This window comes from Tupaia chinensis, unplaced genomic scaffold (genome assembly GCF_000334495.1).
Source record: "Tupaia chinensis unplaced genomic scaffold, TupChi_1.0 Scaffold000045_1, whole genome shotgun sequence".
Classification (NCBI taxonomy): Eukaryota; Metazoa; Chordata; class Mammalia; order Scandentia; family Tupaiidae; genus Tupaia; species Tupaia belangeri.
The window spans coordinates 3,330,011-3,342,968 of NW_006159501.1; the positions used below are offsets into that span (position 1 = coordinate 3,330,011).

The window sequence follows — 12,958 nt, forward strand, 5'->3', positions numbered from 1 at the left end:
CACTTTCTTCCAAAAAATCTACACAGCCCACCACTCGACTAGTTCAGATTTCTACTCAAATGTCACTTTGTGAACAAAGTCTTCTCTGACCATCCTGTGGAAGTTGAATCGTCAGACTATTGTCACTCTCCACACCCTTGCCCTGCTGCCTTTGGTCCTTCACAGCACCTACTGCACCTCATGTACCATTTACATGTTAGTCTTTCTCCACCAGTATGGAAGTCCCACCGAAGAAAACATTTCTCCTCTCTACTTTCTGCTGTGTCTCCAGCACATACCAAGGTACTGGGCACATAGCAAATGCTCAATAAACATTTGTTAAAACAAAAGGCAGGGAGGGAGAGACAGAAGACTCAAGAGGCAAATGGTAAAAAATAATCACAAGTATTAAATATATTTTTTGCTAATAAGATTCATAGAGTGCTTACCATTTTTGGAGAACTTGACATGCCCTTTATCTATATCTAGGTAACATCCAATAGTATCGTGCATAGTGAATTCCTAGAAAATAAGAAAATCTAGTGCTATTAACAGAAAGCAAAATCTTAAAGTTAAAAGTTCAAATAGTTACTCCAATAGCATGCATTAGTTTCAAAATATTAGGTCATCGGGAAAGTCATGCCGTATTTTTCTGTTTTTGTATGCAAAAATGCATTACAACTTTCCCAAAGAAACAACAGGTTCCTTGAGGAGTTAATGCAGGTGTTAAATATACTACAGTGCATAATATATACAACGGTAGAAGCATCTTATAATCAATATAATACTTTGGCTCATTACATTACTAGATTTGGGTTCACCAGAACAACTACATTTAGATTCACCACAATCGAAAATTTAAAATAAGAATAATAGTTTTATTAAAGCCAAAGCCAAAATTGAACCAGAGGATAAAGAAAAGGCAATATAATACATTTTGGAGGTGTTAACAGTGGCATAGGACAACAAAGACAACTATTACATATTTATCTAGTTTTATAGTAGTTTTCACTGTCGTCCAAATCTAAACTTTCTGTGCAAAATATACAGAAAATCCACTTGATTTTCAGGATCATTTCTATAACCTTAGTCATGTCATGAGTGATCCAGCATGAAAGAACACTTCTTAATGGTATGTTTCAGGCAGGTAAGTAATTGCTTACCTCTCCATAATTATCAAACTGTTTATTATGGGATTTTTTTCCTGTTCCACCAAAGCCAAATCCAAACTTGTCAGTACCTAGGTTTTAAAAATATTTTACTTATGTGATAAGAGTAATATGAAAACAAAACCCCTGTAAAAGATTTTATCTTCATCATATTATAGTATCTTTATTCAAGAAACCACAGGAAAATTTTCCCTTCAGTTTCTGAATCTTACAAACTGAAGATTTTAACCTATGGATACTGTGACAGGGTAGACAGAAACCACACACAATCTCTCTTTGCTTTAGCCACTAAGAAATTAGGATGCAGGGCTGGTAGATGGCGTAGTGGTTAAGGGTGCTGTACTCTCAAATGGTCGACTACGGTTCGAATCCTGGACCTGGTGGCTTGCTTTCTCGCTTTCTCTCTCTCTCTCTCTCTGTCCCTATCTGATCAAATCAAAATAAATAAATAAAGTTAAATAAGTCTTTAAAAAAAAGAAATTAGGATGCAAATTTACAATAACTGGAAGGACTATGTATCCATGTTCATGCAAATTAACTTTACCCTGTCACCATTCATATTCTTAACCTCGATTCCCAATTTCATTCTATTCTATTTTCTTTTAAGTTACTTTAGATCTTTTTTCGAACTGGCTAGGAAGATACTTCTGTGTCTCTAAAAATGTAACATTTTTTGGTTATTATGTTTCTTCAAATAATAAAATGTTAAGAACCCACAAACATGAATCAATTAATTCAGTTATTTTAGAAACACATACCTAGGTCTAAGGAGGCCTGCATGGTGGACCAGCCAACTCTGCATAATCCTTGGTCATGACAGGAAACTTCGTAGTAGTGTTTCCCTGTGAGAGCGAGTGACTTGAGATTTACAGGATTCATTCATCATAAGCCACCTTCCCACTGTTTCTAAACTATAATTTCTATACACCAAAGAACTGTAGGTCTTTCTGTACCATCAAAAATTCTTTTAGATCTTTGCTTTAAAGTTTTTTAAAAAAAGTTTGTATACTGATATACTGTCTCTAAAGTTTACAGAAGTACAGATGCCATTCAAATACCTTTCATTAATCCTTTAGTAGCTCTACACCCATGCCATTCCTTTACTTCTCTGCTTTGACAACAAAGGCCGTCTGACCCAATTGCTAGATTGGAGAAAAAACAAAGAGAATGTCAGTGGAGGTTTTTATAAATCATGCAATTAGAAATAAACATCATTCAGCTTCACTAATAAGATAATCCTTTCAATGTTCCAGAGACTGAGACTTGCTGATTCTTGAATGACAATAGCATTTTTCTTAAGAGTAATGAATCTTATTCATCCTCGGAATGTTTTTAGCTATGTGGTGGGCTAATTTCTACCCTGTCGTCTATGAACTAAGACGAGATTGTCCAGTAACAAGTGTAGCAAGGAATCAATATATCTCATAGTGTTCATTGGCTTTAAGCAAAGGTCTAGCTTTTCTCTGTACTATTATAGAAGCCCACCTATAAAGAATTTGTCTTTGTTCATGTTTGCAACTCATTTTTAGTACCTGAATGTCTCCCTATCCATCATACACATCTTACTTTACTTTTCAGAGATACAGTTAGTCAAAGTATAAACTCTTATTCATATCAATACTGAATAGATAAAGTTTTGAACTTTTTAAAAAACTCTCTAGCAGGCTGGCCACATAGTGCAGTAGTTAAGCGCTATGCATAGGAAGCCAGATCCTATATAGTCACCCATGGTTTGAGTTCTGACCCCAGAGCATGTGTGCATGCATGTCCCTAACCCTGACTGGATTTAGGAGACAAAGAGGAAGGGATAGTGAGAAAGCACCCCCAGGATTTGGGATGGCCACTGGGTGTGGATGTGTGTCTGTGGATGGGATGGCTGCAATCCCTTCTCCACTCTCATAGAATTTTAAATTTTGGCCTTGCACGCACACATGCCAAGCATGTTTTTCAGGCTGACAGGTCCAGAATTTGAACCGTGCAGATAGCTATGTGGGATCCAGATTCCTTAATTAACATGCTGGCCCAGTAACTGTAGTCTAACATCTGGTAAATTAATCTTCACTTGTTATGCTTTCCTGTAATTGTCTTGGTATTCTCACCTACTCTTAACAAAAATATTTCCAACTTACAAATGGGCTGGTAAAATCTATTCACTTACCAAAAGCAGATCCTCTATCATATGGGTTCATTTGCCATTTGTTGAGCACTAAACAAATGAAAATTACAAAAGTTACCCACAAACATGAAATTAAAAATGCTCTATAAAAACCATGCACAATTTTTTAAATATATTATACCCTAATTCCTGTAGATTCAGAATAGTTTTACCCTTATTTAGAATATACAAGTAAAACTGTTTTACTTAAATTGAAGAACAAAATATGTCGGAGATAATCATCACTGGCCTCTATGGGTCTAAAACGTTAATCACTTCATGCACTGTGTATCAGGTGACACTGATATTTGTCCTAACTCCTAGATAAGTGATAAAGTGAAGTTTAGATAACTAAATAAGTTAACTTCAATTGTAATGGAAACAATTTTAACGTCTATTTAATCATCTTTTTATCATTATTAAAAGAAAAGCAAGTCCTTTATCTTAAATAATTCAAAGGTTCTAGAGCTGTTTTAGAAAAGGCCAATAATCTAAACAATTATATCTATTATCTGTATGACAATTCATTCACGACGACTTCATTCTATGAACTGTATAACATTTTTGGTTTCAAACAACTGAAAAGAAAATGTCCATATGCCAAGTCTACTCTGTGAAGCTTGGTATTTTGTCATAATTCTGTTTTGTATCATAAAGTAAAAGTGACTTAAAGTATGGAATAAATTTTACTAAGACAAAACCAGACATTAAAAGAATGGATTTTATAAACCATTTAATTGAATCAACACAATTTAAAGATGAAGAAACTGAGGTCATATTTTTCAAGGTAGGGACAGGCTCAGAAATCTAATAAGAGGACTAATCTCCATACAGATAGGATCAAAAATAAGAAAGCAATTTTAAAGCTTGCATGTTACATTTTATCTTAGACTTTCTTATCTGAGGGGAAAAGCACATCTCTTCTTCTTGGGTAAATCAATACTGCCATCATGGATTTTTACTTCCTAAGTTATCTGTAAAATGCTTCCTTAATTCTTCTGTAAAATCTTGCATCAATTTATTATTAATATGAGGCCTAAAAGTTATAAGGTTAAGAAAAACAATAAAATAACTAATTGTGATTCCCAAAATGCCAGTGTTTTTCAATGGGAGCACTTCAGTATTTTCGGAGGGACAATCTTTGGCTGTTCAGGCTCTAAATGACATTTAGCATCCTTGGTTTCCAGGGCACCAAATTCTAATACTACCCCTAAGACACTAACAGTGAAAAATGCACACACAAACCTCACATTCATAAATGTCAGGGATGAGAATCTGATTTCTACAGAAGGAATATCAATTTATAATAATTACCTGAAGCACCAGTTTTAATTGTTGTTTTTCCTTTTTTGCCTTCCTGTTGGTCTTTTAGAGTTTCATAAACTATCTGGATGACTGGAATACTGAAAGCCTAGCAAAGAAACAACAGTTCTCATATCAGCATTCAGGTATTAGTGGTTTAATAATCAGCATCAATGGGGTCATCAGATGGTGTAGTGGTTAATGGTGCTGGATTCCCACATGGATGACCATGGTTTAAGTCCTGGACCTGGCAGCCTGCTTTCTCACTTTCCCTCTCTCTCTCTCTCTTTCTCTCTCTTTCTCTCTCTCACTTGTCCTTCTCTGGTCAAATTAAAATAAATAAATAAATAAAGTTAAATAAAAATAATTCTTAAAAAAATAAAAAAAAAAACAGTACCAATGACTAAAGTTACGTGCATGTTAAATATTACACGTATTCCAGATCAGTGCTCAAATTTCATTTGCCCAAATCCAAAATACCAGTAAGATAACAGAGCTGAGTGAATGAAGGAAATGTAATAGGAGTCAGTTGACATCCCAAAGCAGTAAGTGGTGAAGACCTGCAGAATGAACCTAAATAGGAAAAACATTATCCAGTTTGACAAACTGTTTTTCTAGTCTCATACAACAGGAAATCAATTTTAATTTGCAGCTTTAATTTTCTTTACCATAAGAACTATTGCTTTAAAATTCAGAAGTGAGCACAAACACTATAGCTACTGTAACTCTTTCTCTAAGAGCAATTTAAAACTAAACTCTTTAAGCCATGTTCTTTTGTTGATCTTCACAATTACTTAGCAACAAAAATATCACTCTCAATGGCAAGCAATATTCCTTACATTTTGGAGCTGGTGGTTTTATTAAATATTTCTAAGTAAAAGCTATTCTTCAAAGCTATTTTAAAATTCGACTCTTAGACGGGGCCAGCAGTTAGCGTAATGGCTGTGTCGCTGGACTCCCACGTAGTCGACCGTGGTTTGCATCCCGGACCCGGTGGCTTAAACTCACACCAGGTGCGTGTGTGTGCATGCCCAAGATCCCGGGAGGAGAAAGGAGAAGATCCGGGAGGAGAATGGAGAAGAAGGGATTGCGGCATGGCCATCCCCCCTGGGGAGTGATTTCTCGCTTTCTGTCTCTCTGTCTGTCTGGCAAGTGCACGCGCCCTATAGCAAAAACCTCTCCAAAAAAAAAAAAAAAAAAAATTCAACTCTTAGAAAGTAAGTCAATTAAATGTATTACTTACACCAGTTTTTCCACTTCCTGTTTCTGCAGCCTGAATGGAAAAAAAAAGTTGACTTTACAATTTGTCAATTAAAGAAATCAAAATGACATGATACTATGTAGAAATCTTTAACATTTGACTGCTTCCTTTATTTTCACAGTGCCTCAAGATTATCTAGACTTACTATCTTCAGAATTTGCTCTCCCTTTTCCTTCCTATTATTACCATTCAAATGGGAGCCCTCTTCATTCTAAGGGTACCTCATCCTACAGAGCTATACTATGATATAATACCAAAAGAGTCATGAAAACACAATTGCAACCAAGTAATGTCTCTGCTTAATAACAACACTCCCACTGACAACAAATACTCAAATTCATTAACACGACAATTGAGGAAGAGCCCTAATTTGAAACATAATATTCCCCATTTTGACTCAAATTATACCCCTCAACACAAACACACATTTTATACTACTAAATTAAATTTCAGGATTATACCCTGCATTCTCTTACTCACTGTTTTTTTTTGTTGATTCTCTCTCTAGCAGAGAATATTTCTTTCATCTTTTCTTATCAAAAATATACTTGCAGGGCCAGCAGGTCACATGGTGGTTAAAGCCCTGGACTCCCACATGACCAACCATGGTTCAAGTCCCGGACCTGGCAGATTGAAAATCATGCCAGGTGCGTGTGCATTCATGCCCCCAAATTCCAGAAGAATGAAGGAGAAGGGATCTCAGCATGGCCATCCCTCTACAGGGTGATTTCTCACTGTCCCTCACATTGACTCTCTCTGTCTTTTTCTGGAGAGTGCATGTACCCTATGGCAAAACCCTTAAAACAAACAAACAAACAAACAAACAAACAAAAACTCTTAGGCAGTCCATTACGATCTCTCAAACGTGAATAACTGAACCTCCACTTGATTCCGATAGTACTTTGCATCTGTTATGCTGGTGCCACATTCTCTCTCTATGACATTTATTTTTGTACATCTTATTGTCCTACTTGGTTTACGCTTCTCAAAAGCAAGAAATATATCTTCTTTGCCTTTGTATTACAACAGTTTTACCTAATACCCTGAAAACAGCACATGTATCATAAATGTTTGTGAATAAAATTAATTTCATAAAAATATCTTTAACCTAGGGAATTATTAAAGTAGGTCCCAGACAACCCCAGAATTACGTGTCCCCAGCTCCCAATCACCTCTCCAAAGTTAAACATACCATAAGTACATCACCTCCTCCTAGGATCAGTGGGATAGATTCAGCCTGGATATCAGTTGGGAGACTGAAAGAATAGTTGAAGAATTTTAGTTAAATAACAAAAAAATCATCTAAGCTAATTAAGTCATGTTAAACTGTAAACCTAAACATATTTCATTTAGTGGGACCAGCAGATGGCATGGTTTTTACATTGCTGAACTCACACATGGCAGACCGTAGTTTGAGTCCCCAACCCGGTGGCTTGAAACTAATGCCAGGCACATGTGTGTACAAGCCCAAGATCCCGGAAGGAAAATGGAGGAGAAGGGACTGCCGCGTGGCCATCCCCCTGGGGGATGACTTCTCACTATCCCTCTCACTGTCTCTGTCTGTCTCTGGCAAGAGCAAGTGCCCTAAAGCAAACACCCCACCAAAAACAAAAATTTCATTTAGTAAATATAAACAATCCCTTTGGACCTAAAATATATCAAGTATAAAAAAGAAACTTTCCATAATTTAGAGAATCACCAGAAAAACTGAATTTTACTTACCCAACTAGATCCAAAATTATTTTATAAAGTCATTAGCAACTGTCTAACTTATGAAACATCCTTGTCACAATGCATGTGCACTTTATGTACTTACAGCCAGTCCATCTCTTCCACAGCTTGTGCAATTTCAGGCATAACACCCATCTCTGAAAGTAAAAATTAATCTTAAAATACACATATCCCAAACTTAACCATAAATCACATTGTTCCTGAAAATCACTATTCCCAGAACTAGGGAAAGGCTTTGAGGCACAGCTCAGTTATAACATGCTTAGTGTGGCACTGCAGAGAAAATCTTGAGTTGAAATCCAGGCTCTCTCCAGCAAGTGACCTGGGCAAAGCTATACCCCGTTTCCTCCACACAACATGGGACTTACATCATCTACCTTGCAGGGACACAGGAAGATTAGAGAGAGCAGTGATGCGGTGTGTTTGGTAAACGACTGTCACTCAGACATAGCAGCCTCCGATGCTCTACCTCCTATGCCTAGTAAAAAATCTGCCAGTTAGGGTGCTAGACTAGCACCTTAGTTGGTTTGTTTACAGATAACGTGGCAGCTATCTATGTGCCTTGAACCATCCAAGACCACGAGAACACCCTCGGCAACCTGAGCAAAATGAACAGGTAAGTGGAGAGGGCCTACGTTTATTGACAGCCATAATCAAAATTCTGGTCACTGAGTGCAAGGCAAGTGGTGAAAACTTGGGAAACAGGAAATGTCAGCTGAAGAGCTTTTCTGTTCTTAATCATATTCATACTGAAATTTCACTTCAAGGTCAGTCCTTAAGGAGTAAGTTGGATCATTTCTGACTGGGCTTTATCATCTTAGCATTTCTCAAATGAATTGTAGAGGGTAGTAATACATGGTGTAGTTAGTTGGATTAAACTTCTCTTCCAAATGAGAAGCAATTTTTATTTGAAGTCTGCATTTATAAAATGAAGATTGTATTATTATTACAAATGTTCATGTCCCTATGAAAATGACTATTCAAATATTCCTAAACCCCAGAAATAACCAATTCGAAATTTTGTATTTTTTGTCACTGTGAAAAAACATTAAGCAAATTTACAAGTTAAATATATTCTTATAAAAGTAGCTTGTTCCTTGCATCAATTGAGAAGAATCTTCAGTTTCAAAAAAGGTGGCTCTCCTAACTCTGAATCTCCCCAAGAAAATCTAGTGATACATATAGAGAAGCTAATGAACTCTCAAGCCAGGTAGGCTTTCTGAAAATTACGTCCATTACAGTCTAGCTATATTCTCTCTCCTAAAATACTAACAGCTTGAAAAAAGGGGAGTGATGGTCTTAAACACACTACATTCAGAACACTGCAAGCTGAAGCTATTTGCAAAACTGTTAGCAACTGCAGACTGCTTTCAGCATATTCCAAACAACTTCTTGTCTCATTCTGGTCATGTTCTCTGCTCGTTAACTATATTACTGCATTTTTAACAATTAAGGGGGAAACAGAAATAACCCAGGCCTTTAATTCTACTTTTGTCTTTATTTCATTCAATCACAGACTCTTTCTCCAATCCCTTACCCTAACATTCCTGAAATCTGTGTACAACTCTCATAGACATGAACAAACAAACAAACAAAAAAATTAAAAAAAAAAAAAGGAGAATCTGGGACCAGCAGTTGGCGTAATGGCTATGTCGCTGGACTCCCACGTAGTCGACCATGGTTCAAGTCCTGGACCCGGTGGCTTAAACTCACGCCTGGCGCATGTGCATGCGTGCCCAAGATCCCGAGAGGGGAATGGAGGAGAAGGGATTGTGGTGTGGCCATCCCCCCGGGGGGTGATTTCTCACTTTCTGTCTCTCTGTCTCTCTCTGTCTGGCTAGTGCACGCGCCCTATAGCAAAAAAACCTCTCCAAAAAAAAAAAAAAGAGAGACTCTAGAGAATCTAGAACTCCTCTGCAGAACTTGGCTCTAAAATCTCCTTTTAGGAAAGAGCTGGGAAAAAAAAAAAAACCAGCAACCACTTCAAGAGTAGATTTCCCCTTGACTCTTACTAGGTGATATATAATAATTAAAACATTAGAGATCCTCTCACCTGACTGTGGGAGAAAACTTTAAACATCAAATACTATAATATTTGAAGTCATTATAATAGTCTCACTTTCTGTCTCTCTGCCTCTCTCTGTCTGGCTAGTGCACGCGCCCTATAGCAAAAAAACCTCTCCAAAAAAAAAAAAAAGAGAGACTCTAGAGAATCTAGAACTCCTCTGCAGAACTTGGCTCTAAAATCTCCTTTTAGGAAAGAGCTGGGAAAAAAAAAAAAACCAGCAACCACTTCAAGAGTAGATTTCCCCTTGACTCTTACTAGGTGATATATAATAATTAAAACATTAGAGATCCTCTCACCTGACTGTGGGAGAAAACTTTAAACATCAAATACTATAATATTTGAAGTCATTATAATAGGAACATTAAAAGATAGCAAGCCTAACTTGATACATTTATTGCTATATACGTTTAGCGCGTTTAGTATCTCTAAGGCTGATTACAACAGCGTTTAGCTAGTGTGTATGCAAATGAAAATACTTTCCCTTTCCCTCCAACGTTAATTGTCAAGGTTGATACAATAGCGTTGAACAAAAGCAGATCAGGTTTATGCCTGCAACTTTTATTTTCGGGAAGACCTGCTTGAAAAAAAAAAAACTGGACAGCGGTAGTATGGTCATTTTTCCGAATGACCCCTCCCTGGGCCCAGATGACCCGCGGGCGAAAGAAGTTCCCAAAGGATTACTGCCACGTCGAAGAGGCGAGAGGCCTAGGGGTCCAGCTAGCAAGCCGCCGCCTCGTTTTTGCAGCCGTGGCTGCACTCGCAAGAGAGGCGAGTAGAGACTCGTAGAAGAGAAAAGGACAAAGATCAGATGCAGGACTGTCCCTGCCAACAGCTGGGCAGAAATGCTCCTCCCAAACCAGAGCCCCGCGGCGCGGGCCGCCGCCAATCCCAGCGCAGGACCCGAGGGAGCTGCGGCGGACAGTGCCCTCCGGTCTGCGCAGCTCCGGCCCCCAGCCCCGCACCGGGGCCCCCAGGCCGAGGCATGCAGCGAGCAGCCCACACCACCAGCAGCTTTCACCAACGCACCGGAGAAGGCCGCCATCTCGTCCGGTCGCCGCGGCTTCGCTCGCTCGTTCGTTCCCTCCCTCCTTCCCGACTGACACGCTGCAGCTGTGGCTGCGCGCGCTTCCGGCCCTGGGCCTTCGGCGTTCGGAGTCCGGGCGGAGACTCGGCCCCGAGAGAAAGGTTCCCACGGAAGGAAAATCCCGCCCTGGCTCCTCCCCACGCGGCAGTCACTGACCCAAGGGCGACCGGTGTAACTCGTCGTTGCCTTCCATAAGTACCTGGGACGGGTTACTATTAGCCATTATAATTGTTATCGTTTATTTGGAGCATGCTACGTGCCATCAGCATCACCTTTCCACAGAAAAAGACAGTTGGTGACTAGGGTCACACAATGGTCCCAGGCTGATTAGAGTCACACAATGGACCCACAGCAAAACTACGCCCTCTGGGTCCCTCGCAGATTGCCCCAGCCTCGGAAATAAACAGGGCCTTGTGATGCTTGAAGGATTTGAAGAGAATGTACTGAATTCAGTTGTCCAGGAAACCAACAATAGTGTGTCTGGCACTCGATGGGCATACGATAAATATTCTTTACTGAATAGGTAATCACCCATTTTGATGTGATTTGATCATTTCCTGTTTGACTTCCATGGAGTTTGGACTCCTTTCTCTTTGCAGAGTTAGAGGAAAAGTAAACCAATGGTTATTCCTCCCAACCACTTCCTCTGGAATTCATATCTTTAGATGAGGACGCTAAGATTCAAGAAAGGTAGGTAACTTCTCTAAATTGCCCAGCTACCAAATGGAAGCATGGGATCTGAGCCACATCTGCCGTTATAACTCAGGGCCCATTCTGTATGTACTGCCTGCTCCAGAATGTCATGGCAGAAAGGAAGCCCTCAGGCAAGATGGACAGGACAGTGTTAGAAGTACAGATTTGGGCCTCATACTCTCGGGATTTGAATTCTAGTTCTATTGACTAGCTGCATCACCTTGGACAAGTCATGAAACTTTATTTTATTCACCTACAAAATAGAAGTGAATAGAAGTACCTTCTTATAGGATTGTTATGAGGACTAACAGAAGATGCATAAAGTACATAGAATATGCATAGCACATGGTAACAACATGTGTTAGCCCTATTATTATTAAGATATATAAGGAGATTTATCCGAAACGCCTAAGGCCAAAGACAATACATTGAGGTTTGCAGCTTCAGGCCTCCAGGGGCACCATTCACATTATAGTCTATGTTTCTCATTGTACTTTTTTTAAAATGGAGATTAAGAAATTTTCTTTTATAACATTGATATTTATGTAAAATATAAAAATCAAAAATGATTCAGATGTCAAATGCAGGTCTGTTTTATTTCAAAAATGTTTGTTCTTGCTATTCCATCTCATTAGTGAGAGAGTTTATCAGTCATCTTATGTTAGGTTGCTTTGTAGTAACAAATAATCCCCAAATCTGATGACTTACAATCTCAGAAGTTTATTCTTCATTACATTATGTGGAGGCAATGTTTTGCTCTGTGTTTTCTTTATTCCAGGATACAGCTAGAGGAGCAAGTTCTTTTTTTGAACTTAAAAAAATATTTAAATTCTTGAAATTAAAAAAAAATATTTAAATATATTTTTTTAATTTCAAGAAAGTTTTAACTTTTAATAAATCAAAATCAAAGAAATGCTAAGAGAGCTTTGCTTAAAACTTAAAGCCAGGAAACAAGTTAGGATTCTGTTCAAATAGTAGGTGTATGAACCTATTGGCAGCTCAAGACAAGATAAAAATCCTTAAATTCAGAAAACAAAGCCTAGAAGAAAAATCAGTAATGTTTTAGTCAAAAGTCATAAGATTCTATTTCAACTGTTCAGTCTCATGTACTTGATTTATCTTTTGTTGTGGTCGATCTTACTGATTCAATTCTGGGATATAGGGACCAGCAGGTGGTGTGGTGGTTAAGGTGCTGGACACTCCCACATGGCTGACCACCATTCAAATCCCAGACCTGGTGACTTGCTTTCTCACTTTCTCTCTGGTCAAATTAAAATAAATAAATTAATAAATAAATAATTAAATAAATAATTCTTTAAAAAATTCTTGAATATCATATTTAACTCCAGATTTGTTCCTACCAATAAGTTAGCCATTTTCTTAGTTGTTTTTAAACTCTTATTTCTATATGTTTGTGTTTAGTTCTCCTGATGTAGCACTCCTTTCTTCTGGCATAGCACTTCTTGGAGATCTGGTCCGGTGCTGGTAAATTCTTTCCGGTTTTGTTTATCTGAGC

The 12,958-nt window shown here is 38.1% G+C and overlaps 2 protein-coding genes across 3 annotated transcripts in view; one reads left to right on the plus strand and one right to left on the minus strand.

Moving 5' to 3' along the window:
• DDX1 (DEAD-box helicase 1) overlaps positions 1-10,828 on the minus strand; it is a 42,885-nt gene extending 32,057 nt beyond the window's left edge. Inside the window, exons 1-10 of the mRNA XM_006140810.3 lie at positions 10,692-10,828; positions 7,683-7,734; positions 7,059-7,122; positions 5,849-5,878; positions 4,618-4,714; positions 3,307-3,354; positions 2,207-2,290; positions 1,907-1,990; positions 1,143-1,219; positions 429-501 (exon numbers count right to left, since the gene is read on the minus strand). Of these exons, the coding sequence (XP_006140872.1) occupies positions 429-501; positions 1,143-1,219; positions 1,907-1,990; positions 2,207-2,290; positions 3,307-3,354; positions 4,618-4,714; positions 5,849-5,878; positions 7,059-7,122; positions 7,683-7,734; positions 10,692-10,707 (625 nt within the window). The 5' untranslated portion in view covers positions 10,708-10,828. The remainder of the gene's footprint in view (positions 1-428; positions 502-1,142; positions 1,220-1,906; positions 1,991-2,206; positions 2,291-3,306; positions 3,355-4,617; positions 4,715-5,848; positions 5,879-7,058; positions 7,123-7,682; positions 7,735-10,691) is intronic.
• Positions 10,829-10,902: 74 nt separating this feature from the next.
• Positions 10,903-12,958, plus strand: part of NBAS (NBAS subunit of NRZ tethering complex) — a 423,746-nt gene continuing 421,690 nt past the window's right edge. For both annotated transcript variants that reach the window (XM_014589621.2, XM_014589625.2), the window contains exon 1: positions 10,903-11,439. The gene's annotated coding sequence lies outside the window, so the exon portion shown is untranslated. The remainder of the gene's footprint in view (positions 11,440-12,958) is intronic.